This window comes from Syngnathoides biaculeatus, chromosome 21 (genome assembly GCF_019802595.1).
Source record: "Syngnathoides biaculeatus isolate LvHL_M chromosome 21, ASM1980259v1, whole genome shotgun sequence".
In the NCBI taxonomy this organism is placed as follows: domain Eukaryota; kingdom Metazoa; phylum Chordata; class Actinopteri; order Syngnathiformes; family Syngnathidae; genus Syngnathoides; species Syngnathoides biaculeatus.
The window spans coordinates 2970091-2993957 of record NC_084660.1 but is presented as its reverse complement, the minus strand read 5'-3'; the positions used below and the strand labels follow the sequence as shown (position 1 = coordinate 2993957).

General features: G+C 52.9%; 2 protein-coding genes across 4 annotated transcripts; one reads left to right on the top strand and one right to left on the bottom strand.

The window, feature by feature from the left end:
* The first annotated feature begins 8 nt into the window (after window positions 1-8).
* cnpy3 (canopy FGF signaling regulator 3) lies at window positions 9-1754 on the top strand. 2 transcript variants are annotated; one of them, XM_061809168.1, is made up of 6 exons: window positions 9-298; window positions 598-724; window positions 805-901; window positions 987-1109; window positions 1211-1328; window positions 1390-1754. In XM_061809168.1, the coding sequence occupies exons 1-6, from the start codon at window positions 187-189 to the stop codon at window positions 1557-1559; spliced, it is 747 nt and encodes a 248-aa protein (XP_061665152.1). In that variant the 5' UTR covers window positions 9-186; the 3' UTR covers window positions 1560-1754. The 2 variants fall into 2 exon arrangements, with proteins under 2 accessions (XP_061665152.1, XP_061665153.1); XM_061809169.1 differs by lacking the exon at window positions 9-298 and adding an exon at window positions 338-505.
* LOC133494891 (dachshund homolog 2-like) lies at window positions 996-23815 on the bottom strand. 2 transcript variants are annotated; one of them, XM_061809156.1, is made up of 13 exons: window positions 23016-23815; window positions 13590-13708; window positions 10775-10885; window positions 9304-9447; window positions 8329-8495; window positions 8130-8235; window positions 7863-7934; window positions 6704-6807; window positions 6473-6620; window positions 6167-6328; window positions 4207-4568; window positions 3515-3616; window positions 996-1117 (listed from the first exon to the last, which is right to left on the bottom strand). In XM_061809156.1, the coding sequence occupies exons 1-11, from the start codon at window positions 23600-23602 to the stop codon at window positions 4531-4533; spliced, it is 1758 nt and encodes a 585-aa protein (XP_061665140.1). In that variant the 5' UTR covers window positions 23603-23815; the 3' UTR covers window positions 996-1117; window positions 3515-3616; window positions 4207-4530. The 2 variants fall into 2 exon arrangements, with proteins under 2 accessions (XP_061665140.1, XP_061665138.1); XM_061809154.1 differs by lacking the exon at window positions 996-1117 and adding an exon at window positions 1286-1390.
* Between the last annotated feature and the right edge of the window lie 52 nt (window positions 23816-23867).

Genomic DNA, 23867 nt, shown 5'->3' with positions numbered 1-23867 from the left:
TCCGTCCTCATTGGTCGAACGCGTGCCACTTCTTGTGCTCTGATTGGCCAGCCTCGAGCCGAAGACGGAAGTGGTCGCAGATGCGATTGAGCCAGCGACGGGAGACGAAAACAACCAGTTTATAAAGCTTTAAAAGGGACACATCGGGGCGTTTCGATGAGTTAGTGTTCAACAAAGGCCGACGGGATGACTTTAGTGGTTCGTTTTTTGGTTTTGATGACCGTCGCTGTGGCTGGTAACGCGAAGAACGACGACGGCGACGACGACGAGTGGGTTCATCTTCCGGACAATTGTGAAGGTAAGTAAGCAGCGACCAACCCATAATGCACCTGGCGGTGACAGAACCTCCTGGAAACGCTAACGGTTTACATGCAATTATATTGAAGAATTCTTATAAATTATACTCTGAATGAAGCGTTGCGTCCACCCGGCACCCTCCAAAAAAATGTGGTCAAACATTCAGCTTTTTTTTTAAATTAAATTTTCACATGGAACAGATGTTAAAGTTAGTTACGTATTGTAATACGTTTACACATTTTCACGTTAATACTCTTCACTCACGTGTTTTTTTTTTTTTTTTTTTAAACACATTTTCAGTGTGCAAGTTTGTCAGCATCGAGATGAAGTCCGCCTTCGACGAAACCGGGAAGACCAAGGAAGTCATTGACCGCAACTATCGCTTCATCGACAGCAAGGGAGCGCCGCCCATCAAATATGTCAAGTCGTAAGTGGGCCTGCGCGCGCTCGCGGGACGTTTCCGGTCCTCCTCGCCTCGATGACCTCTTTCGTCCCGGCTCTCCGCAGCGACCTGCGCTTCATCGAAGTGCTGGAGAACGTTTGTCACAGGCTGCTCGAGTACAACCTGCACAAAGAGAGAAGTGGCAGCAACCGCTTTGCCAAGGTAATGGCCGATGGCCTCCAAATAAAGGTCTGCCTGTTCATTAGCGCCACGGAGAAGAGTTGGCGTACTCTGTTTGTTTGCGTAGGGCATGTCCGAGACCTTCTCCACCCTTCACGGCCTGGTCAATAAAGGCGTCAACGTGGTCATGGACATCCCGTACGAGCTGTGGAATGAGACGTCGGCCGAAGTGTCCGACCTCAAGAAACGGGTACATATCTGTCGGCGTTGGATGGGATGGAATGGAAACTAATGAATGACATTGCAGAAATCTTGAATTGCATTTACAAGTGTTTTTAACCCGTGTGTCAGTGTGACGTGCTGGTGGAGGAGTACGAGGATGTGATTGAAGACTGGTACAAAGGTAGCCAGGAGGAAGACTTGACCACTTACCTGTGCGAGAAGCACGTGCTGAAAGGAAAGGACACAGGTGAGGTGCACCAACGCCGTACGACGGGCGTCTGACTGACGTCTCGGCGCAATTTGCGCAGCCTGCTTGAAGGAGGAGTGGACGCCCAAAAGGAAGGGAGACCGGGCGGCCATTGCAGAAAAGAAGAAAAGCAAAGGAGGTGAGCGCAAGAAAGTGAAGAAGGAGAAGGTGATGGAGGAGGAAGGAGTCCAGCCTCGGGTGTCTCTGTCTGGGACCAAGACGGAGCTGTGACAAGTTTGTGGAGACCCCCTGCACGACTTCAGCTGCGCTGCAGGAACACTTGCCTTCCTCTGTACTTTTGTTTTTATGGTTACCTTGGATGAGTGTTTGTGTGTGTGTGTGTGTCTACAAGCTGCTATTTAAGATGCGCGTATGTATTTGCCAGTGTTTTATTGTTTTAAAAAAAATCCTTGTGGCATTTGTGTATTTCGATATAGTTTTTTATCTAATTGCGAGTTGACTCAGCTGCAATTGGGAACAATCTGCAATGTAGAGGAAAATATTTTCACTTTTGAAGCTCTTGTGCTTTAGATAGACGAATACGCTCACTAACAGTTTTCCAAATAAATTCTTGCTTGTTTCACAAAGCTCCAAGTGGGAGTTAGCCGCGAAAGTGGCAAAATAAAAGCCTGCCAAACCAAACAAGTTCATCCAACAAAAGTCGCATGGCCTAATTCTAACCGAGGCTGCCCAACACATGAGCATAAATGTCTGAACGGGTTTGCCTGACGGCCATGCTCGGACTGTGTTGTAATGTTGTTGTTTTTTTTTTACCTGCGGAGGGAGCCAGAGGTCCACAAAAATAATCCGGCGGCCTTGTGTGCAGTATTATGCTATCACCACTTGAGGGAGCCAAAATCGCTGGATCGTGAGGCCTTCAGGGACGAATTGAACTTCCTCGGTCACGTCGCGATGATCCACACATCTGGAGCAGTTCACACTCGGTATTTTTCAAAGGAAACTCTTCAAGTAAATGTTTAACACTGAATTGTTGTGTAAATGAAGCAACCGACTCCAGTGAGCGCGGTTACCTCACGCCATCAGTTTTGTCAGCGAAAACGCACACTGAGCGAATCGCTTAGTGGGGCCTCTCATCGAAAGCCTTTCCGTTCGCTCACCTTGAGCGCCATTAAAGACGTAATGACGACAGTTGTCTCTCGGCTGCTTGCAACAAATGAATGCCAAGACATAATGGAAAATGCCTTTGAGGGGCTCCCACTTGGCATTGGTAGTTTTGCAGCGTCACCCTCGAAGTGACGTGTATTTTAAAACAAACACTGGAGCAACACGTGTAGACAGACAAAACAAGTCTGTGTCAACCTCTTTGGAACTCACAACTGGATCTCGCACTCACAAACCTTCAAATCCAAACGCAAGCCATCCCTTACGTACTGACTAATCACTTGAACATTTCCCATGTTATGAGCCATTTTAATGAATGCTTGATTTTTATTGTATTGTTTGCCTTGTTTTAGCTCCATTTTGTACATTGATTTTGATTGGCTTGAAATGCGCCTTTGAATAAAGTGAATTCTTATTATTACCGCCACCAGCTCAGCAGGGTTGAATCTTTTTTTTTTTTTGAGCAAATGGAGCGCAAATACGCTAATGTGGTAATCGCGGTGGCTTCGCGGCATTTGGAGCAGAAAGGTGTGACACGCGAGCTTTCACACCGCCGGACGTTTGCACCCAGCTCAGGGCCTGCCACGAATAACAGCTGACCTTTGGCCTTTGAGGCTGCCACGTCGTTATCGCGCGTCACATTTGGACGTCGGCTTTCGTGGCGTCAAGCGAGAGGCGGCCGACGCTGCCGCCCTCATTCAGCTCATGTCATAATTTTTTTTTTTTTGGGGGGGGGGGGGGGGACACTCCCGTCAGAATGGAAATTGCATCTTCTTAGTTGAATGGGTTTGACGCAGATTCGCGCATTGTACTCGCGTTTTGGGAGGAAAATCCCCTCTTAATTCTCCCGATAATGACTCTGCTAAAGACGAACGATGGCGCAGGACGCCCGTCTCTTACTCCGTCATCTCTTTCTCGGCGCCATTTTTATTTTTGTCATCCTCAAATCGTTCGGTAAACTTTGGAGAGCTCGTCCCTGGGCGTTACCACGGTCACCGTGCCACCTTTAAGCATCGGTTCGTGGTCGCGCTTCCACCCCGCCCGCCTCCCGCGCGATTACTCACATCTTTCGCGCCGTCACCTCTTCATCCCTCCATCATCTCTTGAACATCCCTCCTCATCGCGGCGCTGCTCGTCCTCTGCCGTCCATCGCTCACCTCTTGGGGCTTCCATTAGGGGGAAATGGAAAAAGTGACATCAGCTATTTGGTAAAAGGGATGGAGACGGAGAGCGGGAGGAAGGAGGCGGGCACCCGTGCGTTCGCCAGTGCGGAAAGAAGAGAGCAGTGAAGGCGCGTCACCCCGCCGTTGTGGTGCTTGTCACGGTGTGTATTTGCGCTCGGTTCACAGGCACACAAACAGGAAACCCAAAGAAATACTAGCGAGTGGCACGTCTATCTACACACATCGACGCTTGCTGTACATTTCAAATTCACAAGGAACAGACACGAGTCACCGCCGGCGAAAAAGTGCGGGTGGCAAAAGTTACAAAGTGGAGCTGGCCGAAGAGCGAGAAAAGCAAAAGCGCCAAACCACTACTTCCCGGTCAGGTCGGGGGTGGGGGGGGATTCTAAAAATCACTTCATCGGCATAAAAAAAAAGTTTGGGATTTTTTTTCGTGATGATAGAAAAGAGTTGGCTGAGTCCAAGAAGAGGTGTAGGAGTGGGTGCGTGTCAGGTAGAACACTTTTCCAACACAGAAAACAAACAAAAAAAGACCCACCCCCCCCCAAAAAAAAAAGAAAAAATTGTGAAACCTTTTCTTTCTTTCTTTCTTTTTTTTTTTTTTGTTTGTTTGTTTTTTTTTTTTAAACAGCATCTCCCTCCTGCGCCACTGCTGATTGTCATCCAATCCGAGCGGGCTCAAGTTCCGGCAAACAAGGTCATCCCGCTTCTGGTCCGCTCGGCCTCCGCGGCCGCCCTCCCGGGTCGCTTTGCACGGGAACAAAAGCGACTCGCGGGAGAGGAATCAATTCTCGCGACTTGTTTGAGGATGAAGACGATGTGACGGCTGAGACGTCGTGTTTGATGGCAGTTGCATTCCGCCTGGGGAGGACACGGGGGGGGGAGGCTCCAGGCCTCTAGAACATGATGGTGGTCTTCAGGAAAGCCTGAGATTCTGATTGGCGAGAGAAAACAAAGCAATCAATAAAATATATACAGAGATGGATCTTAAATATAAAAGTGCGGACCCTTGTGAGGATAAGCAGTTCAGAAAATGGTTGTATTATTTCCCTCCCTCCATCCCTCATGCACGCACGTCTTTTTTTTTTTTTTCTGCCAACGTTGCAAACGGTTTTACCTTTCCCGCAAAGCGGCGACCTGAGCACGCTCTCCTCTGCGGCACACATGACATCTGTTCGCAGGAGTTCTTTTGCTTTTGTTCTCTCACTTGCCAGCCGTCTTAGGCCCTCTCATCTGCTGCCCTTGGCTATTTTTAACGACCACCCCCCGCCCCCACTTTTTCTCTTTTTTTTTTTTTTGCCACGCAGCACGCCTCCCATTCCTCACCTCCCGTCATCTATCTGCTACACCGGCTTTATTTTTATCTTGCGCTGTTCTACTGACATCTTCCGCCGGTGTTCGGACAGGACAAATGCAAGCAGCCCGGGACCCCCAAACTCAGCTTTTAGGCTTCATTTTTCCAAGCTTTGTCAGCGGGGAAAGGCCAAATGAACGTGTGACGGCAGTGAAAAAGAAGCACCGCGGCCGGGTGTTGCACTGCGACAAACGTTGCTCGCCAATCGCCGCGAACGCCGTCGCGCTCTCATTTCTTGATTCCCGCCCGGGTGCGCCCGAATGAAAAACGGCGCTGACCCGCCTTCGTCAAAGAGTTGGCGTAAATTTCAGTCGGTCCGACAACAAGGTGGCGTTTTTTCAACTCCTCCTCCCGCTGCCCTCCTTTCCCCTCATCTTCCTCCTCCTCCTTCATCAGTGCATTTTTAGTTGCAACCTTTCCCATAAAAGCCCCCCCGCGCAACCCGTCTTATCCCGATGCCGCATCTTTCTTTGTATTCAGCACTTTTCTCTCCACGCGTTAATTAAGAGTGCGGAAGGTGAGAGGCGAGGGAGGCTTGTGAGCGCGCGCATTAAACCCAAAACGCTTCACTGTAGTAGAAGTCGAAGCCGACTGCGTGCAACAAAAGGGTCCTCGTGGGCCAATCAAGGTGAATGAAATCGGGGGGGTCCGCAAGTTGTGTGCGTGCGGGGGAAAATGTGAATTGAGAAAAGAGAGAGAACTAATTAGAGTTCCCCGTCTCACCCAAACGTGGAGCAAACACACACATGAGGCTTCTCAACGTCAGGCAGAAGTGCTGGAACAAGCGCGACACGTGCGTTGGGCAAATTGGGGACGCGGTGACAGGCGGCAGCCTTCGCGAGACTGCCGGCGATCTGACACCAAAACGGGCACGGGCGGGCGAGTACCTTGCAAAGCTCCGCCGCCTTCCCGCTTCCCGTTCAGTCGCCCCCGCCGGTCGGACGCGGCGTCTGCGACGAGACGGACGGGACACAAGCGTCGGCGCTCGGTCCCGCTCGCCCAGAGACTGACGGGAAGCGAGTGGCTTCATCCGCTCCCGTCGCGCAACGTACGAGGATGGACGGGAGGGAAGCGCACTTGAAGCGATTTTTCCAAGACTAAAACTTTGAGGGACGTTCAAGCTTCAACTTTGAAGAGACGTTTTCAAGATTGCATTCCGGGAAAGAGAGCAGACGTACCGGCAGCGGCGGCGGCCTCGACGTGCGGCGGCTCGGGGGAGGACGAGGACGAGTGTTTCAGGGCGACCTCCCCCGTCTCCCTCCGCTTGGACTCGAACTCCAGCGCCTCCTGCAGCTTCCTCTTGGCCTTCTTCTCCTTCTTCAGGCGTTTCTGGATGGACACTGCAGCAAGACGAAGAAGCCACTCCGATTAGGATCAGAAGGACTTTGATCAGATCACAAAACGCTCTCGTATTTTCTTTGAGCTTTTGGGTTAAAGACGATCTGTGGCAGGTAAGAAAGAAAAGTGAGGCGTGCGCATGCGACCTCTGCTCTGCAGTTCAGAGGTCAGCTGGCGCTCCAGGCTCTCTCTCATTTCTCGTTCCCGGTACAGCTCCATCTTCAGCTCCCTCTTCTCCGCCTGGATCTGCTTGTCCTGCATGCGGGCGTTCTCCACCGCCACCTTCAGGAGGCCCTGGAAAACGTACGCGCTTTGCTCAAGGGTGCGCCGAGAGAAACCACGACAAGGGAAGGGCAAAGTGCGTCTCCAGGTCGCACCTGGATGTTGGTGAGAAGCGTCTCCACGGATGACAGGCTGTCGGCGAATAGGAAGGGGCCGGGGAAGCCGGGGGGCAGGGCTTGTTCCAGCGTCGGTTCTTCTTCTACGGACAAAGCAAACGTGGAATTTTTTTCATTTTTCTTTTTTTAGCTCCACCTGGGGGGGAACCACAGGACAAAGAGAGACACGGAGATGGCCGACTCCTGTCCCAGCTGATCAGTACGGCACTCAGAGGAGTTATGCTGTGCAGAGGATAAAGAAAACATGATTGTTGGTCGGGCTACGCGTTACCTACGTCACCGTTTGTGTTCATGGCATTGCTTGAAGACTGTAAACAACGCAACCTCGACGCTAATGGTGGCCGAAATAGTTTTTCCTTGATTTTTAGTTTTGACAGTGAACTTCAACCTCGAGTGGCTTGTGGCCTCTTTTCGGGGGGTTTTGTCTCCTCACTGCTTCTTGAATCTCGAGGCAGCACCGTCGTTCACTTTTCCCGAAACGCACGCAAACAAACACGCTCACTAAAGTGTAAAAATCAATGACGCGGCATCGCAGGGATCAATTACATTTGACACGCACACGCACGCCTGGTGAGGTCGGAATTGTCGAGGATTAGAGACACCCTCGATCGGCGACGAGTGTTTGCCTCACACACTGACAAGTGAGTTAACTCTGCTGTGAAATTAACGCTGATGAAGACGCACTCGAGAGCTTTCATCTTGTATCTGTCACTCCGTCCGGACTCTTCCTCCTCCTGGGCCACACGCGCTTTCTCACCTTATCATCTCGTTGTTTGGAAGAGGTGGCAATCGGGAATTTCCAAGGACGGGCCCGGCATGCTTTTAGCGGGCTGCCTCTTGACCCCTTTTAAACCCACTCCATCCACTTAGCCTCTTCATTCAAGACCCCCTCCAATCACTGCGCCTCTCGCACGCACATGCACCCCCACCCCCGTCCTCCTCGGGCCGATTGATGGCTCGGAGACAGCTGATCAATAGGTGCGGCCAAACATCCTGTCGCTTTAGTTTGAGCACGCCTGTGCGCGCGTGTCGATGAAGAAAGTGAGGATGATTTGCCAGTTGTCAAAAGAAAACGGCTCCGAGGTTTTGGACGAAGGTATCCTGACATGCAAAGCAAGCGTGCCGCGTGCGGTCTGACCTTTGTCCTTTGCGATTTTCTTGACGGGCGTCGGGGCGTCGGCCAGCCCCTCCGCGTCGGCCAAGCGCAGGCCTGAAGAAGGAAAACGGTCGTCAGCGGGTGCGTCCGCGCCGCACGAGGGATAGCCAACAAACGCAACCAAAATGTTTACGAGATGTGAGATGAACAGTTGCGAGCGCTCGTCGAGCTCAGTCATCGTAACCTTCAGGTCTCTTAAAGCGTGTGAAAACGTAAGGTAAAAAAAAAAAAAAAAAAATCATAACCGACCGAGCCTTTCTGGCGAGCTGGAGGCCGAGCTGCTGGGCTGCGACTGCAGAGGAGTGTTGGTCTCATCCGCAGAGGGCGACAGAGAGGGACTGTCGCACACCCGCTCCTACGGCCGCAAACGCACAAATAAATGAGCGCCACGCACGTCCGGACGGGAGGGGAAAAAAAAAAAAAAAAAAAAACGCCGGGCGGGCTCCACCTTGATGACGGGCGCCCGGTGCGCGTGGATCTGCTGAGCCGCGGCGGCCATGTTGGCGATAGTGCTGAGGTGGTTCATCTGCGACACGGCCATGGCCACGGAGGCGGGCGGCAAGCCGATGGGCAGTAGCGGGTGAGGCATCATCATGAAGGGCAGCTCCAGTCCTCCTGAAACAAAAGCGCTGACGTCAGCTAGTCGAGCTGCGGATGCGTGCATTTTCTGGCAAGCTAGCGAACAAAGCTAATGATGAGGTCGCAATTGCCGTCGCTAAGCAAAGATCTGAAAAATTGTTGAAACTGATATCCCCGCAAATCGGAATAGTTGTTAGTACGATTTCCGCCATTCCCTTCAAACATGAATAACGCGTTTGCATTCTTTAAGACGCGAACGCCCTTTGCCCGGGTGACCCGCCGTGTTGAACTCGTGCGCAGCGTTAAAGAGGGAAGGTCAAAAGGAGGTGAAATGTTTTTTTTTGTTTTTTTTTTTTTTTTAGAGACACCCCCCCACCCAAAACAAAACCTCTGACCCCGGCCCTCCGTCGTCCGGTGTGAGCGGCAAGACAGCAGCTGGACAAAGTCAAACAATAACGCTGATTGCTGCTGTCCTGACGACTCCACCGATGCGATAATCAATCAGAGTGTTTGTCACCTCCCGCCGTGCGTGCGTGCGTGTCGAACACATGACTTGCAATCAGATGCTCGCGTGTGCGTGCGTGCGTGCGCCATGTTTGATGAATTGAGTCATTTAGGTGAGTGTCTTCCACCCATTAATCCGGGCGGTGTTAATACGGGAGATGGGAACAGATTAAATGGTGTACATTAACAAATATTGCCAGCCTTCTTTTTCCTCACACAGATCAGAGTCAGCATATGCGCGCACACACACGGACACATTTGTGCTGTTTTTTTTCTGTCAAAATAAAAAACTTTTGCAAGCGTGGCTGAGGTAAAAGTGCGGCTGCGTGCACGCGCTCACTGTTGGCGAGCAGCCGCCGCTGCTGCTGCTGTTGACTGACGGCTCCCAAAGATGGGCCCCGCCCTCCTCCTCCTCCTCCTCCACTCTGGGCTCCGGCTGGGGGGCTGCTCAGGCCCTCCTTGTCCCAGGAGCACTCACTTCCTCCTGGGCACACACGACGTTAGAGTGAAACTTCCTGCAAAACCGGAACGATCCCCCCCCCACCCCCCTCCTTCCTCTCTTTCCTTCCCTCCCTCTCCTCATCCATCTTCATCTCCCTCCATTAGTTTGAATTAGCGGCCGTCTCTCTCTATTATTGCGGCCGGGCCTCGAGAAGCGCAAACGGACGGGGGGGGGGGTCGTCCGAACACCTTTTGCAATTGTCTTTTTTTTTTTTTTTTTTTTTCCTGCACAAAGTGCCGCTCCCGGCCGGCTGGCAGGGCTTTTATTTTTTCCTTTCCAAATCAGATGATAAGAGATCCCCAAAACCTTCCGAGCGGCCGTCGGGGCCGGTCGGGGCAGAGAACGGCTCGCCGGCCGTTCTTTTCCTTCGTGCTTTTTGTTTTGTTTTCTTTGAATAATTCACACGGAGATATAATGGACTCTTTGTTGAAGGCACGCCAAGCGTAAAGGCACGCACGCTTTGTGGCATGTTGTCCAATGAGACGGAGCAAAATACAGCAGTGCCTTCAACTGAATTTGTTCCAGGAACTCAAAATGAATACAAACCCCAATCGTGTGTTCCTGCCTAAAAGAACAAAATGTCTGCAATGTTTTCTAATGAGAAAATCACCCTCAATAGTTTTGTCATGACACAAATCAATTTTTCCACATATTTGCTTGCATTCAATGGACATTCTGTGCTCTTATTTGACACCCATGGCTTTTGTTACCCCGTCTATGGCATTTTTTTTTTTTTTTGCAACAACAACATGCATTGTTCGCATTGAGCTAAATAGATTATGAAGGCAAAAATATGGAGCCATTTTGAATGGAGAACGTGTACCGTAATTTCCAGCCCACACGCTTTCAACCCTGCGCTTTATGCGGCTAATTTCTGCATTTTTTTCTAACGGCCGCACGGGGCCACTCGAGCGGAAAAGGTAAGGGTGAGACCGGTGGAATATATGTGCCGAGGAAGTCACTTTTACAGGTCCGCCCCTGTTAGCGCTGCGGTAGCCTGTCACTGTCGTGTCTCTGTGATTTTTTTTTTTTTAAAGCGGCGGTGGCAGTAGCGTAAACTCTCTGCGTAACGTCTTTGTGTTTCAACGTGGGCACTTGCGGCTTTTACACGGCTGCGGCCTGTGTATCCACCAAATGGTATTGTACCGGGTGAGGCTTATAACCAGGTGCGCTCCGCAGGCCGGGAATTACGGTAATCGTCTTTGCTTAGTTTGCCAGTTAACTTGGACCCCGAAGCGACAATTTCGCTTTTTGAATTCCGCCGGCTTGGCGCTCGGAACGATCAGGCAGCGCGTCTGCGTGGCGTTACCCGCGTTGGAGTGTTGGTCGTCGTTGTCCGACTCGTTTCCGTTCTGCAGACTCATCATCATCTTCATCTTGTGCAGCTTCTGGAGCTCGGCGATGGCGGCCGCCGTCAGGCCTGACACACACGCGCGCACACACACACTCGTCAATAAGCGCGGCCTCCCTCCCTCCCATTGCCTCCAGGTGGCGTCACTGAGGCGAGCCGCCGGTTGCCACCGTGCGGTGCGCATGCTGACTTGAGGACGTCGCGTTGGAGTGTTTCAGACGCGGTCAGACAAAGCACACACGCATGCATGCACTCTCACACTCTTTTGTATGGCCTAAGATCCCCGGATCAGCGCATTGACCTGGAACTGACTCCTTTACACAACAACCAGCAGAGTGAGAGGGATGACCCCGTGTGTGTGTTTGAAGGAATGCGTGTATGTTTTTCGGTGCACGCGGGTTCGGCCACGGTCGAGGGCCTCAAAGGAACGCGGCGCATTCGCTGGGGCGGACATCCGCACTGTCCGAAATTTGCAACGCGAACGGACAGTCGGTCCAGAGCGTCGTCGTCTTCAGAAGGCGATCGATGTGGAAGAGAAAGCCCCGATACTTTTCTTTTCTTTTTTTTTTTCCCCAAACGGGCGCTCGCCGAGATCGATGGCTTTCCGCTGCGTCCGCGGCTAGCCAGCATCGACCCCCGTCGCTAATGGCGACCGAGGAACCTCCGGAATTAGCGTGTGATTGATTGGCGGACTGTCTCAAAAGACACTTGCATCATCACGAGCTGCGCGAGGCAAAAAAAAAAAAAAAAAGGATTTGGCCAAGCGCGTGCTTGCGATCGCTTCGTTGCGGTCACTTTTGCATGACTCTTTCACGTCGATCAGGCCGACGATATCCTCGTAATTGGCAAAAATTCACACCGCTGACGGCATGTAACGAACACCCCACGGCTTGTGCAGTTGCACGCTTCTAAGATGGCCGTCATTTGCATTATTTTCCTCAATTTCACACACTGCGAGATGGTTTTTGGGACTTCACGGAGCATGTTCTGGACTCGACCTTCTAACCCATTTGGCTCCTCAATATTTGATGGCGCGAGCGAGCACGCGCCGAGAGACGGTGTGACCCCTTTGACTAAAACAAACAGCAAAAGAGAGGAATTGCTCTTTGTGTTCTGGATTTAGAAAGACACTATTCTTTCTTTTATGCTCCCATGATGCCAGAGTCCAACAGACGCTCTAGCACTTAAGTCAGCCATCTTTAGCTTTTTCCGGAAGGTCTGAGACGCCTTTTCTCTCTTTGTCATTTTTCCTTCGTCCCATTCTAACAGAAACGCTTCCGCTTTCTGTACTTCAAGTGTTAAAAGTTACCACGAACAGATTCACCTTAACCTAAACTTGCGTAACGACGTTCGGACGGATGACGGCAACGGATCGGCTCGGGTGCGAGGTGAGCGGATGACCGCCGTGACGAGCGAGAGGCGCGCTAGCAAGTCGGAAGGCTCCAACAACAACAACAAAGGAAATCAAACGTTGAACAGAGATGAAAGCGCCTTGGAAGCACTTTAGCTCTTCTTAGACACGCCCACTCGCTCTCTCCTTCCCCTGCAAGTCTTCAGATGAGCCCAACAGACCGACAAGACCGGCGAGGGTGTGCAGCAAAAAGTTCCCGTCGCGGGCAAGCGGGGTGGATTTATGCATTCTAGGAAGTGGTGCGAGCGCGCGTTGAAGAGACAAGGCAAAGCATTGAGCCCTTTTAGCGTGCGCGCGTGAATTAACAAGTCAAATGAGCAGCACGGCGAAAGGTTAGCGCAGCCGTCGCGGTCGGAGGAGGCCGGGGCGACTTAAGCGATACGGCCCCTCGCCTCCTCCGCTCTAGATTGTCCACGTGAGAATCAGTGAGGGGGAGGAACTTTCATATTTGCTCTTCCGGGGGACGCCAGCGACTACGCATTTTCACGCATCCCGTCACAAAATTTCCACAAAGTGCCCGCGGGGAGAATTTCCCGGCCTTCGGCACCTCGTCCGTCTGACCGGGCGTAATCCGGGCCCGGTTTCGCCTCTCGGCGCCTGTCGTTTTTCCAGCCGTGTGAAAAATGTCCATCTGCGATTGGCCGACACCACCCCGCCCCCGCTCGGGCCCGCCGGGTCGTAAACAACAGCTCGTCTCCCCCGGCGACCGGGAGTCTCCGCGGACGCCGGGCCCGCCTAGAAGAAAGGCGTGTGTGTGCGAGGCCGAACGTTACGGGATGGCTGCCAAGTGTTTTTTTGCGCATGCGTGTGTACTAATGAGCGATCATAAGTGAGCAAATGTTTTCTCTGGGATAAGCTAATGTTCACCAAACACTCGCTTCTGTACGCACACACACACGCATACATATTCCGTGTGCGATTAGTATGCCACAGTGAGCCGTGTCCATATGTCACTAGACACAAGCATGTTTTATTAATCCTGCAGCGGGGAGGACGAAGGGATGGAGGGAGGGAGAAGTCAGCAGAAGTTTGAAGGTAGACGAGAGGTGGCGAACGAGGGAAGAGAGGAAAAGAGGACAGTGGAGGAGGCGAGAAAGAACGGGACGGACAGATGGAGGAGCGGCACCCGGGAGACGAGCCATTCATCATCACACCAACATGCCGCCTGCACTCATTCCCCTCCGATCTCTCTCTCGCTCTCTGCTTCCCTTCTTCCGTTACCCTCTCTTTCATCCCTCCATCTCTCCAGCCATTTGCCTGCGCGCATCTGCTCTAAACCCCCCCCCCCCCCCCCCCCATCTAAGCATCTTCGGCGCCGTGAAGGGTGAAAGCGAGGGAGCGGGATTAGACGGAGATTCTGACCGGTGTGAGACAGCAGGGCGGGGGACAGCAGGCCGGGCAGGGCCGGGTGAAGCGGCCTCGGGCTTTCCTGGACGCCGGCGCCGGAAGAACAACGCTTGGGAGGACGACCTGGGCGTGAGCTGCGGATGACACAAAGATAGGAAGAAAAAAAATGACGTCACGCGTGCGATACTGATACTGGTTTTTCCTTTGCCTTAACGTGCAGACTCAAGATATGATACAGAGCATAACAAGATCATAAACAGCAAAAAAAAAAAAAAAAGCACCTCAAGCTCATTATTTCGACTCCCATTTGCAGTTTGCAAAAAATAAAACGAGGATTCAAAACAACCTCTCCTTCTCGGGGTTTCTCCTTTCAAATTACAGACTGATCACAAATGGTGCAGCAACATATAGACAGACAGTAGCAAACATTTAGCCACATTGTGACATAGGGGATATTTTACGCTTCACTGTATGTTTTGTAAGGTCTAAATATTATGACGACCCCGCTAAAATACAGCAACTTTTGGTTGTTTTTTGCGTGGGAGAGGTCTGCCGTTCCGCTCATTTCGACGGCGACGAGCTGAGGACTGAATGGAAAAGACGAGCAGGCTCGCTGACGGCGGGGGCGGCTCGCCCGAGCAGATGGCCTCGCAAAGTCATTTACACCCCGTGAGAGAAGAAGAGGCGCCGTCACGTGACTCCTGGGAACTTTGAGGCGGGCCCCGGCGGGGGCAGCGGGTGTGAAAACAAAGAAGCGGACCTTTTACTTTTCATTTGAACTGCCTTTCACCCTCTCCGTCACGCCACTAGATGACCGCGTGTCCCGCCGGGTCGCCATATGTCGGGTATTAATCCCCGATTTCGACGGTGCCGCTCGCTTGGACTTGGACGGCGCCTCGCCGCACGTGCGCACGCGCGCTGACCTCCATTCGTTCGCTGATGCTTCTTCACCTTGAGCGCAGCGAACGCCTTAAATCGACGCCGTCGTCCCGCTTCGGGCCGCCGAAAAAGTCCCTTTTATTGTCTCACCGCGCACGCGCGCAACCATCCGACCCGCGGCCCCCCGGCGAGTCGCACGTCTTCCCGAACGGCCGTTTCCATGGCGACGGACCCTCGATCGATACCTCGTCATCGGCGCCGGTGGCCGGTCGGGGTCGGTCGCGCGCGCGCAAGCAGGCGTGGCGGTGAATAAGCACGGCCGGGCTAACGCCTTTGATGGATTGATTTAGCGGGAGGTGAGCGGAGGTCACGCGCCCGCGCAGACGCCGGCGCACTTTATCAAAAGGAGACGCCGGTCAATACGTTGCGCCGAGCGAGAGGTCGCATCTTTCATCTGGCTCGCATCCCTCCATCAGCGCGCTCACCCGTTTGTCCGGCTCATCTCTCCATTTCCTGTCGGAGACTCTTCGTCATTCCTCCTCCTCAACGAAGGAGTCAATAAGCGACGTTCTGGTACGCCGGGATGACCGCTATTCACCTCGCGCGGCTACGGAACATAAAACCCGATGCCGGGAATTGGGGGACGGGGGGGTCACTAATCGTTTTGCACACGTCGTGACAAATGATTGACACACGCAACGAAGGTAGAAGAACGAGTACCGTCAAGTACCGTACCGTCATTTCCGGCCCGCAAGCCGCAACTTTTCCCACACGCTAATTTGTCGGCCGCAAGGCGGCACTCGAGCGGAAAAGGTAAGCGAATATATGTGCCGAGGAAGTGACTTTTACCGGCCCTGTTAGTGCTGCGGTGGCGTTAGCGCTGTGCTAGCGTGTTGCTGCTGTATTACTGGCCTGTCTCAGTGATATTTACCGGTAAAAGTTTTATCTGAACCGGCCCGGTTAGCGTTAGCGCGGCACTAGCGGTTGAATTCTTTCTTTCTTTCTGTAAACATCTCAACGTTTCGATGCGGGCATTTGCAGCGTATGCATGTTGCAAACGGACCGCGTGAGGCCTCCGTAGTTCCGGGAGTTACGGTAGTTGAGTCGCCGACGCTACGCCGCCGTCAACATTTCAAGCACGGAGTCGCTCGACGGCGACCGAGGTCGGGGCCCGTCGCGCCGCGCCTGACAAAAATGTCGACAACGTCATTGCTCGGTCGACTTTAATCACACGATCGTCGACTACAAAAATCTTGAGCATCGTCATCGTCATGGCGGACACTGACACAGAAAGTGATGATGTTTACTTTCCTCTTTTGATGGGACAGATGAATGACTTCATTGTCCGTGCGGGCAAGTGTGAAAGGAAGAGAGAGACGTCTGGCCGGGGTGGGCGATAACAAGTATTGATCGATAAGAGAAGTAGAGCGAAAATGATTTGAGAAAAGGGAGTGGGGGGGGGGGGAAATCGCACCTTCAATGAAAGATGAAGAAACAGGAAGTTCCACTGACTAATGACAGGCCTCACTTCCTGGCCTTCCCATAAGGGCCATCCAACCTTTCTTACCGAGGAACAGGTGTGCTTCGGGACAGGAGGCAAAAACACTCGTGCATATTTAACCAGCAACCGTTAAATATTAAACACACACACAACTGCTGACGAGACAAGTCATCCAGGTTGGTGTGCGCGCCGAGGCTTCCAGCGTCATTAGCGTGTCGGTGGACGCACAAAACGCTCAGGTGTTAGCGTTTAGGAGGCCACGCCCACCCGCTTTGAAGCCTCGCCGAACAACAGGAAGTTTTCCCGTCGAGAAGGAAGCGCGCGTGTGGCGTCGGGCGAGAAACGCGCTCCCTTTTTTCCAATCACCTGCTGCGTTTGCGTTCCTCTATTGGACAGCGAACCCCCCCCCCGTGCTCCACTTTCCTCCCACATCCCAAAAACCGGATCGGATCGTAGGTGCTATTTTGAGCGCGGCCGTCTGCCTGCGACTGGGCCGGCGACCGGCTCGGGGTTAGCGTCGGCCGGGATGGGCTCCGGCGCTCCCCGTGGCCCTCGTGAGGATGAGCGGTTGAGAAAATGGACGGATTGTTGCCGATTGCACGTATCCAAATTGCATCTGCACGCTGAGAACGATCCATCTTCCGTCCGTTGGACGTCGGGGGTCTCGCCACCCCCCAGTTTCACCTCAGAACGCAGAACGAGTCGGCGTCCTTCATTTTCAGGCCCTCGCTCACCTGACCCCCCCCCCCCCCCCCCCCCCCCGCAGCCGTTAAGTCAGTGCAATGTAAATGATGTGCCATCGATCGGCCCTGACAGCGCAAGGACGCTCACATCTCTCCTCCTCCTCCTCATCGCCCTGTCATCTCCACCCCCCCCCCCACACATCTTTTCTCTCTCTCTCTCTCTCCACCCTAGGCATCTATCCCGCCGGTCATCTTTCATCCCTCCGTGTTCCTCCACTCCTGGGCGCCGCCATCTTTTAGACAGGGGGGGGGGGGGGGGACGGCCCGGGATTGACTCGAGGTGGGAAAAGTACTCCCGTGCTTTGCTTATGTCCAAGTCCACGTACTTGCGTAAAGAAAGAACAACAAGAAAAAGTATTGATGCGCTACTTGAGTCAATCAAGTCAAGTATTTCCATTTCCCACCACGTGACGTTTTTCCTTCCCCGTTCCGCCTCCATCGCGGCATTTTTCCCACCCGATGACATTCCTCTCGGACTCGGAGGGCGTCGTCCTCCTTTTCTGCTGAGGCGGTTCGTCTCACACACGCGCCACAGCTGTTGCGAGACAAGCGCGGGGTGATTGGATTGTCCGTGTCCTCTATTTGAAGAAGGAGAGGCGAGCGAACGAGGGAGGAAGGAGGGAACAAAGGAAGAGAGAAGAGAAGCAGCGTGGCGCAAAAAAAAAAAAAAGAGGCGCGAAAAGTCCAATTATTGTGTTGTCAAATTTGGGACTGCTATCCAAATTGGTGCATGTGTGTATGTGTGCGCAGCTTTTAACGTGCTCACACACACAGAAGGGAAAGCCTACAATAAGTCCAGTTTTATGACTCGTGTATAACACCAACAGCTGAATCAATATTAGTTTACGCTGGGTCACAGTGGACACACACGCACACATGCGCACACACGCACATCTCTCTCACGGTGCTTTCATGAACACACACCACATCTCCCAGAATATATCATCATCATCGTCTCTGTCGAGTTACACACTCAGCCCATTTTTTTGGACTGCTGGGTTAAGAATGAGCACGTGCGCAAAATGATACATCCACCATCCACCACCCGCCCGTCCATCCAATTTCCACGCCGCTTATCCTCACGAGGGTCACGGGAGTGGCGGAACCCGTCCCGGCCGACGGCACCCTGAACCGGACGTGGACGCCAGAGCCCGGCGCGCGAGACATCCGGGACACGCGACCGCAGAGGCAGGCCGGATGCACGTCTGCTACTCGGGTGTCGGGACATACATCGTCAAATATATATATATATATGTGTGTGTATCATGATACAGCGGCTGTAATCCCAAGGAAGCACTCTGTCAGGATTAAGATTGCGGCACACGACGCGCGGCAGCGGGAGGGCAAAGGGGGTGCCGAAGAATGCGGTGACCCATTTAGTCGGTCGCTCCAAACAAAGCGTACGGGAACGACCGGCAGCGCAAATAGAACGGCGCGCTTTTCATCCCCTGCGGCAGGAAACGCCGCTCTTGATGCGTCCAAACTATTTTTCTCATGTTCAACGCGCGCACGCGGGTGTCCGAGCGCGTACAAACAAATGCGGAGAAAGTCCAGGACGCACATTCCGTCTCCCTTTCCGTACCCGTGCGTGAAGGGCCGGTGGGGGCGGGGGTGGGGGTTAAAAACTACAAACGTGCTGAAATCCCCGTGGAATGCAAACAACGTCAGCTGGGATAGGCTCCGGCGTTCCCGCGACCCTTGAGAGGACGAGCGCCTCGGAAAACGAACGAATGAACACCGGGAGAAGGAAATGAGAGAAGTCGGAAGGTGGAGGAAGCTCCAGGAACTAGTTGGTGCCCTATCTCGTATTCTTGGCCTTAAACGAGGAGCGGGGGAACAAAAGCACTTCTAGTTGTGAGATTTGGCGCGGGTGTTACGCAGGGCTCCAATTTAAGTCACCTGCTCTTTAGTTTCTGCATTCCGGTAATATTGACTAAGCTTCAGGCTAAAAGTGGAAAATCTAACACGATCACAAGCAGGGTGGACAATCGAGCCGCCGGAGCATGAAATCACACAAAGAAGAGAGAAATTAAATGGATGAGTTCTGATTGCAGATGGGGGGGGGGGGGGGTTTGTTTTTTTTTTTTTTAAACCAGAAAGAAACAGACACCAAAGTCATTGTTTTCATTGTCTAATTCCAAGCACAGGGAGGTAGGGGAGGATGGGAGGAGGGAGGGAAGCGGGATGGGGGGGGGGGGGGGACAGAGGAGACGGCGGCAACTTGAGACCTGAGAGAGAGGATTCACATTCTTGCCTTCGGTTTGTTTGTAAAGTCACGATTCCACGACAAGCGTCCAGGTTGTCGTTTTTAGACTTTTTTTTTTGTTTTTTTCCCCCCCCTACATTTGTGTCGCTGGCTGCACAAACACGTCACACCATCCTCGCTAAAACGGCTCTTCCCTAAGTCACGTCTAAATTGTCTCCACGGTGGTTTCAGAGAAGCTCGTATGACCTTGGCCCACAAACCAATTTCTGCTCATTTTTGAACACGTTGCCGCCACATTTACCTTATTTATGCCCAGCTGATCGAAGTTTCCGTTTGAAACGCTCGCGCCGCCCGACGATTGCAAAACGATCGCAATTCTGAACATCGGGAATTACTGGCGGGTTTTTGCCATCTACAGATGACCTTCGACTACGACGCCGGCGAGCTAACGTCGGCTCGCGCCGACGCTACAGACGACGTTCGAGTATGGCGAGCTAAAGTTTGCCGTCGAAAACCGAACCTCACAGGGGGGAGTCGTTTTCGAGACAAACGCGCGCACAGGCTTGCTTACGTAGACGCTCTTGCTGTCTTGTCAAGCGCAATAAAGCCAAACACACACACTGTCAATCTCACAATCATACGTCCTCCGAGTGTGCGTGTGTGTCTTTTATAGGAGTAGTAAATTTGGCTGCTGGCATTGTTTTTATCAGCATATTTGCAAGCTGTTTAGCCAACGGTGCAGATGTCCCCATTACGAGCGCACACAAGCGCAGCAATTTGACACTTTGTGCGTAATCCTCTCCAGGTTCACCCGGCCGAGCGTTTGTTCAGGTCCGCCGCTGTTTTTTCGCGGCCTCTTTTCAAGCAAGACGTGCACGAGAAGGTCAGCGCGAGTATTTCTGTCTTTGCGACCTCTGGTCCCCCCCAAAAAAAAAAAAAAAAAAAAAAAAAATCAAGCGGATTTTGTCCAGTTTTGGATTTGAGCTGCCGATCTTGACGCTTTTTTTTTGGTTTTTGTTTTTGGGCCCTCCCTCCCGCCTCACCTTCGCACGGTTTCTTCCTTTGCCGGCCTCTTTGAAGCCCCCTCCGGCCCCAGCCAATTACGCCGTGTTTGTCCACCCGTTTTCAATAAAAAAGCCCCCCCCCCATTCCTTCCCTCCCGCCTGTCCACTCCAGCCGTCCTCCTCCTTTTTTTTTCCATTTTTAATTAACTTCTTTTGTAACTTGAAAGCGAGCCACCCCCACACGCACGTGTAAGCGGAGGTTAAACAGGCTATTTACATTTCAGTTACAGGCAGATAGCAAATAAATGATTAATGAGGCCGCAGATTAGCAAAGGCGCCGCCATTCTCGCTCATCTTCATTTAACGCCGAGACATTTTCCGGAATTTTTCAACCTCAAAGTCAAGTTTTGTTTTTGTACCGCGAGCTCAAAGTAAAACGTATTCTCGTGGATTTTTTGCAAAAGTGTAAACGGGCTGTCAACAAGCTACATGCTAGTGTGTACAATATGATTTTAGTTCTAACCCTTTTTTTTTTTTTTTAAGGTCCACGGGGTTTGTTTACACTACAGAAACATCCAAAAAAAGTTCAATTTAAAAAAACTGTAAAATTGACAGCACCTTCAACCATTTTTATCCGCCCGTCGCGCTGATTTGTGGGTGACGCCAAGAAGCCAAAGATGGAGGGGAAAAAAAAAGCAGGAAGTCCCGAAATGAAAAGACGCAGCCGCATTGTTCACTTTGAGGAGAAAATTATAGTGAGCGGGATGATTCTGTGACAAGCTATCACACACCCGCCCCCCGCCCCACACACACTTTTTTTTTTTTTTTTTTTTTCCTGCACTCAGGTAATAAACGTGTGTCTTCGTCAAGCCCACCACAGCGCATTCGTCTTCGTGTCGTCGCCCACCACCCTGATGGGAAAACAAAAAGAAACCAAAACCAGGGGTGGGCCGGACCGTCACGTTTAACACACAAAAACAAGCGCCGCTTGTTCCTTCGCGGACGTCTCACTCAGTCAGTCTAACAACTGTTATTATTCTAATCATGATGACATGTTTTTAAATGGATTATTATACGTTTTCATGAATAAATACCATCGTGTCTGGATGGGCTCACACAAAGTCAGGAAGAAAGTTTGTCAGAACACACACACACACACACACCTCTGTCATGTGTCCACATGCTAATTAAAGTTTATGCTAATGACACGCTGTCTCCTCGAGGACACACACACAAATAATTCTGCCGTGCTTTTTAATTGCTTCGGGCTGCAATTTTTTTCCCCCCGCAACGCCGCTCGGACCGCCGTGCGACGTTTTCATCGACAGCTAAGAAGGTGTCTCTCGAGCGCGCGGGGATCACGTCGGGAAAGGTGCGCGACGGGGGCCAGGCCGGACGACGAGAAGCTTGCAAAAAGATGGAAGAGTTGGGGGGGGGCAGCGGGACGGGGAGGTTACCTGGCGGACGAGCCCAAAAGGCCGAGTGACGCTCCCTTAATGCCGCTTTTCCAGAGCAATCTGCTAAGTGCACCGAGAGTAAATTCACATGTGTGGAATAATCTTGTTGACACCCCCCCCCCCCCCCGCCACCACCAGCTTGGCTCCTTCCTCGCCAACAAGGTCCACATCCTTTCGGCCATTTTAGCGATACCGAATACATATCTATTTTTTTTTAGGAGCAAACATTTTGAGCTGTTTTCACAACAAGCAGCACACGGCGAACAATTCTAAACGCGAAACCAAGAATTACGCATTGAACCAAACTATAAGTTCGCAAAAGTTTGAACGCTAACAAACAATTACATCAGGCAAAACAATCATAACAAAATAATATCCATGAAGGTTCCGCAACCATGTAGGCAGACGATCCACCATCTGAGCTGCTTATCCTGACGAGTGCCAGGAGCCAGGGGTACACCCTCAAATGCTTGCCACCCAATTACAGATTGGACAGACTCCCAATCACACCGAGGGGCAATTTAGAGCCCATTTATTCATTCTTTGTTGCAAAAGTCATTTTAGTTTCTTTGGAGCGTCCGCGTTACAGTGCCACCTGGTGGCCACGGTGCAAAATGAAAACCGAACAATCAAAACTCCGATGGGCAATCTGGTGCAAAATCGTGATGCAAACCATAGATACGACATGAGCTTTCTGTGAATCTGTTTAAGTACTACGTGCTCAGGAAACACTGAGTAACGGAATCGGGTGGAAACCAACTGATGCTAGCATGCTCGTTCGAGTCCAGATTATTCTCCATTTTACCGATTGCAGCTCAGCGAACTTGCAGACCGGCGGCAAGAATTCCTTCCATACGTTCCCCTAAATGGAATCGGACAGTAACGAACTTCGGGACAACCAAAAGCAGCCGGCACGGCGGCGGTTAGACTGGCTAGCTTTAGCAGGTCGGTCAAATATTCGCAGCGGCGGGACTGCCGGAGAGGAACGAGGGAACGGTTGCCCAAATATTTTGTCCGATAACGCACAAGCAGCAACCGCACTCTAACGACAACGTTCCTCGTAGTAAACACCCGCAGACAAGCGCTTTAGTATTTTTCTCGAAGCCAGCCAAGCGGAAATGTGCCGCCCCGCGGGCAACGCTGCGCCGTGCCAAAAAAAAAACTACGGACGACGACGTCGTTGACGACGAACAGACTCTCGGACCTCGGCGTCTCTAACAGCTCGTCGCGATAAGAAGAGCCCAGAATAACACCCGGCCGTGGGCAGCCCCCCCCCTCCCTCCCTCCTGTCCATCGCCGTGCAAAAACTGCTTCTTGTCGGTTGAAGGACAAAACGGGACGGACGCTTTGCTCGCACCTTTTCCAAGAAAACGAGACCAAACGCTGGACCTGACCCATGTTGCAAGAGAGAGTCTCTCTCTCTCTCTCTCTCTGTCTCGCCCGGGCCGGCGGGAGTTCATCTTTCTTCTAATTTCCCCCTTTTCCCAGCACGTGGTCGAAAGGGGGTGTTTTCACTGGAGGAACGTCGTTCCGGTTTGGTGGCGCTGGACCACGACGGCTCTCCAGCTGCGCAGTGACGCCTCTGACGCGTACGCCGTGCACAACACGCGAACGCAAACGTGAAACTTCGGGCGACCTGAAGCGCACTGACCTGGCGCTGGTGCAGTCCTGGTACAGGACCTCAAAGTCCTTCCTGGAGATGAGCTTGCAGCGGTTGACGCCGGGTTGGATGGCGCCGAGCCCCCGCAGCACGCGCACCTGCTCCACGGTGCACACCACCGGCGTGATGTCCAGCCTCTTGAGCTTCGTGTAGACCGTGTGCAGGCCGCCCACCAGGTGCTTGAGGAAGAGGTCGAAAACCTGCGGCAGGCAGATGAGCTCCTGGCCGTGCACGCTGAAGCTGGCCACCTTGACGCCGTGCACTTCCACCAGCTTGCACTCGCCGCACGGCCCCGGCCCCGGTCCCGGTCCCGGCCCGGAGGAGGAGCTCAAGGCGGCCAGCGAGCTCAGCCCGCCGAGCCCGGACAGCAGCGCGGCTCCCGGTGCGGCCAGGAAGCCGCCGCCGAGCCGCGGGGACGGCGGCCGGGGGTTGGAGATGCCGTGCGCCGGGCTGCAGGTTCCGCCCGGGGCCGCCGAAGTGTGGCGCGTCTCGGGAGGGGAGCGGTAGAGGGCGGCCGGGGCCGGGGCCGGGGGACCCGAGCTCGCCGGGACGAGCGAGGGGGAACCGGGGAGCGACATGCTGCGAGGAGGGGGGAGGGACGGGACGGGACGGGGGACACTCTCTCCCGCAATCGTCGTGCCCCGCGCCTTCCTCGCGCACGTCAACTTTTCGCCGTCCGCGTCGCTCGGCGAGTACGAAACCGCTTGCGCGCGAGCGAGCGAGCGAGCGAGCGAACTCGCACACGCGCCAGGCTGCTGGCCCCGCCTCTTCCGCCGTCAGAGACATCCCGCGCGACGTGCCCTGCGATTGGTCGGAAAAAGGGTGCCGGGGGGGAGGGGGGAG

Excerpts from the sequence above, each read along its gene's own strand:
- cnpy3 (XM_061809168.1), top strand. The coding sequence starts at position 187 with ATGACTTTAGTGGTTCGTTTTTTGGTTTTGATGACCGTCGCTGTGGCT. Across the intron at positions 725-804 it reads CCCATCAAATATGTCAAGTC|CGACCTGCGCTTCATCGAAG; the intron begins GTAAGTGGGCCT and ends GGCTCTCCGCAG. Across the intron at positions 902-986 it reads GCAGCAACCGCTTTGCCAAG|GGCATGTCCGAGACCTTCTC; the intron begins GTAATGGCCGAT and ends TTGTTTGCGTAG.
- LOC133494891 (XM_061809156.1), bottom strand. The coding sequence starts at position 23,602 with ATGTCGCTCCCCGGTTCCCCCTCGCTCGTCCCGGCGAGCTCGGGTCCC. Across the intron at positions 9,448-10,774 it reads CGACCAACACTCCAACGCGG|GAGGAAGTGAGTGCTCCTGG; the intron begins GTAACGCCACGC and ends GTGTGTGCCCAG. Across the intron at positions 8,496-9,303 it reads GCGGCGGCTGCTCGCCAACA|GAGGACTGGAGCTGCCCTTC; the intron begins GTGAGCGCGTGC and ends CTTTTGTTTCAG.